The 3,398-nt window shown below is 46.5% G+C and overlaps 1 protein-coding gene across 1 annotated transcript; it reads right to left on the minus strand.

The window, feature by feature from the left end:
- Window positions 1-2,121: 2,121 nt before the first annotated feature.
- LOC146759487 (olfactory receptor 14A16-like) lies at window positions 2,122-3,087 on the minus strand. Its single transcript, XM_085510405.1, has one exon. It carries the CDS (start codon window positions 3,085-3,087, stop codon window positions 2,122-2,124), a length of 966 nt encoding a protein of 321 aa, XP_085366531.1.
- Between the last annotated feature and the right edge of the window lie 311 nt (window positions 3,088-3,398).

The raw sequence follows: 3,398 nt of genomic DNA on the forward strand, positions 1-3,398 counted from the left end.
GGTGGGTGATTATATTCCAGTACCTGAAAGGAATCCAAGGCTGGGGGTGAAAATTGGCAGAAGGTACCTGATTAGGTTCTGAAGTTACTGGGGTGTGTGCCTGAGCTTCAGCAGAACAAAGGTGTCCTATGGGTTTTGTTCCCATGATGATCCAGCCTCCTGTCATGGCTTCAGAGAAAGTGAGTCTTGTTTTATCCGAATGTGCGGAAAGAAATAATAGAGAGCTGATAAACTGCTTAGAACTGCAAACAACTCAAGGATTCTGCAAGGAAACATGATATGCCAATTTGATCTGACAGAGCAGCCAGCTGGTCACAGCTTTCATGGGGCATTTCCCATAAACAGGAGAGCTGCTATGGGTCATCTCTGAGAAGAGCACTTGAACGTTTACGTTAGAAATGGCCCAGAGAGCAGCCAGCTAAAAGAGTTTCCTCTGGGCTGCTTCTGCTCTGGGCGTTTGTCAGAGCTGATCAGTGCTGCCTCAATCACTACACTTAAATGTAACGTGGCATTATCCCTACTCTGGGGTTCTTTTGGAAAGAACCAACCAATTGTCCATACTGCCATCACTGAGGAATCTTGACTGAGGGGAGGTACAGACTGTCTTTGAGATCAGTGCAAAGCAGGTGGATGACACTTGAAAGCAATTAGATGTGAAAGATCCTCCTCAGGAAAAACCCTTGGCTGGACTGATGACATCTAAAAAGAAATATTCAGGCTTTTGTAACAGTCAAACACTGAACAAGTGAAATGTGACATGGTCTGAGTTCTCAGGCTGCTCAGCAACAGCCTCCCCTGCAGTGATCTCCCAATCACGGCATCATTTAGGTTTGAAATGACCTCTCTGATCATCCAACTGTTAACTCAGAGCTGTCAAGTCAACTGCTAAACCCATATCTGTGACATGTCTCCCGATCTTTGCTATGGCTCATTGCTGGGCCCTGAACTTGTTCTGCTGGGGAACAGATGTAGGGATTTCCATGGTACAGCATGTTCTTGGTTGGGCTTGATGACCTCAGATGTCTTCTCATTCTGGGATTCGAGGAAATTCATGTTCCATCACGATAGTAGGATTCTCATATTTGATGTTGTTTCTCCAATTCTGGATTTCTTGGATTCTAGAGCCATAGGAGCATAGAAATTCCAGCACGTAGGATTCTTGCTTTGTAGGATTCTGGATTTTTCCTTTTCTTAGTTTTGTAGGATGGTAGGACTCTTAGATTCCAAGATTTCAATTGGTCGCTGCGCCCCCTGGTGGCCTCCTTTGGATCTGCGGGTGCAGCCCCAATGCTCCAGGCTCTGCACCACTGTGTCAGAGTGCAAGGGGAAAAAATTTACAGTTGTTGACACTGACCAATACTTGCTGAATGTTTCTGGAGACCAAACCTTGGGTGTGAGCAGAGCGAGGCAGAGGGAGGTTGTAGAGAGTGTTATTTACAGCTGGTTAGCTGAGAAGGGTTGTAAACACAGAGCAGCTAAACAAGCAGCCATACCACCTGCAAGGACAGCAAGAACAACAGGATGCCCTGTGATGAAGAGAAACTAGCCACGGTTTTGTGAACTCAGCAAGGGAGTAACTTTCAGGATGATAACAACAAGTTGCAAAGATACTTGGGGATGGTATGTAATTGGGAACCAATGATGAGCTCCGCTTTTGCAATATTTATGAGCTAATTATCCATATTATAAAGGTACACGCAGCCAAGGAATAAAGGAGATTAGCTGATCATATATCAATGACAGGTGTGGTCGTTTGCTTTTCTCCCGCCATTCTGCAACAAGAGGTGTGTTTCAGCAGTGGTAATGGTGGGTCACCTCCTCTGGTGCAGAAGTTTATGAGCAGTCTGACCAGTACAGGTCCAGGAACGTCTCACAAGGACGGCAGACAGAGTGACTGCATTTCCTTTATTCTGTTAAGATTCACAAAGAACCTGGTACATTATGTACAGTGTGTCTGGGATACACTACAAAGGCACAAGCTGAACAAGAATTGGTTTCAGTAATGACTTAGTAGTGAAAACATTACAGTATTTTTAAAAAACGAATAAGAATAAATTACACAGATAAAATGGCACAATACAAACAAACAATAAATAAAGCTTGATTGAGTAAAAATCTGCATTACAAGCCATGAATTGCAAAAAATGGGCAGATCACTGCTTTAGTAAGAAATTTTGTCATTACTTTCCTCACTGCATCCTTGACCTCCTTGTTCCTCATGCTGTAGATGAGGGGGTTCACTGCTGGAGGAACCACTGAGTACAGAAGTGCCACTGTCAGATCCAGGAGAGGGGAGGAAATAGATAAGGGCTTCAGGTAGGCAAAAAAGGCAGTGCTGACAAATAGGGAGACCACGGCCAGGTGAGGGAGGCACGTGGAGAAGGCTTTGTGCCGTCTCTGCTCAGAGGGCATCCTCAGCACGGCCATGAAGATCTGCGCATAGGACACAACAATGAAAACAAAACACCCAAAGGCTAAACTGACACTAAGAATGAGAAGCACAACTTCCCTGTGGTAGGAGCCTGAGCAGGAGAGCTTGAGAATCTGTGGGATTTCACAGAAAATCTGGTTCAAAACATTCCCTTTGCAGAGAGGCAGTGAAAACGTGTTGATAGTGTGCAGCAGGGAATAGAGAGCCCCAGTGCCCCAGGCAGCTGCTGCCATGGTGGCACAAGCTCTGCTGTCCATCAAGGTCCCGTAGTGCAGGGGCTTGCAGATGGCAATGTAGCGGTCATAGGACATGATGGTGAGAAGGGAATACTCTGCTGAGCTGAGGAAGACAAGGAAAAAGATCTGTGCAGCACATCCTGTGTAGGAGATGGCCCTGGTGTCCCAGAGGGCGTTGGCCATGGCCTTGGGGAGAGTGGTGGAGATGCAGCCCAGGTCAAGGAGGGCCAGGTTGAGGAGGAAGAAGTACATGGGGGTGTGCAGGCACTGGTCACAAGCAATGGCTGTGCTGATGAGGCCATTGCCCAGGAGGGAAGCCAGGTAGATGCCCAGCAATAGCCAGAAGTGCAGGAGCTGCAGCTGCCGTGTGTTTCCCAGCGGCTGGAGGAGGAACTCGCTGAGGGAGCTGCTGTTGGACATCTGCTGTTCCTGGGCTTGGAGTCAGGTTCAGAGAACAGAAGATAATGACAAGTTCAGATGATTCTCAGAGACACTCCTTCTGCTATGCTACAAAATTTTCCGTTCCCTCTGGAAAATGATCATTTAACACCATAACTTGAATTTCTTTCCATGAACTTCACCATCCCTTAAGGAGAAGAAGATTAGGGAGCTCTTTCTCTCTTCTCATTTCCTAATCATACCCCAGCCTTCTGGATATTTTCCTCTTTAATCCAGCTGCTCTTCGAGACCCCAGCCGCAGCATGTATGCACTTCAATTTGTCATAGAGAAA

Source organism: Coturnix japonica, chromosome 10 (genome assembly GCF_054131305.1).
Source record: "Coturnix japonica strain WE chromosome 10, WE-NBRP24, whole genome shotgun sequence".
Lineage (NCBI taxonomy): Eukaryota > Metazoa > Chordata > Aves > Galliformes > Phasianidae > Coturnix > Coturnix japonica.

Bases quoted from the DNA above. Each gene is read 5' to 3' on its own strand.
- LOC146759487 (XM_085510405.1), bottom strand. From the start codon at position 3,087: ATGTCCAACAGCAGCTCCCTCAGCGAGTTCCTCCTCCAGCCGCTGGGA.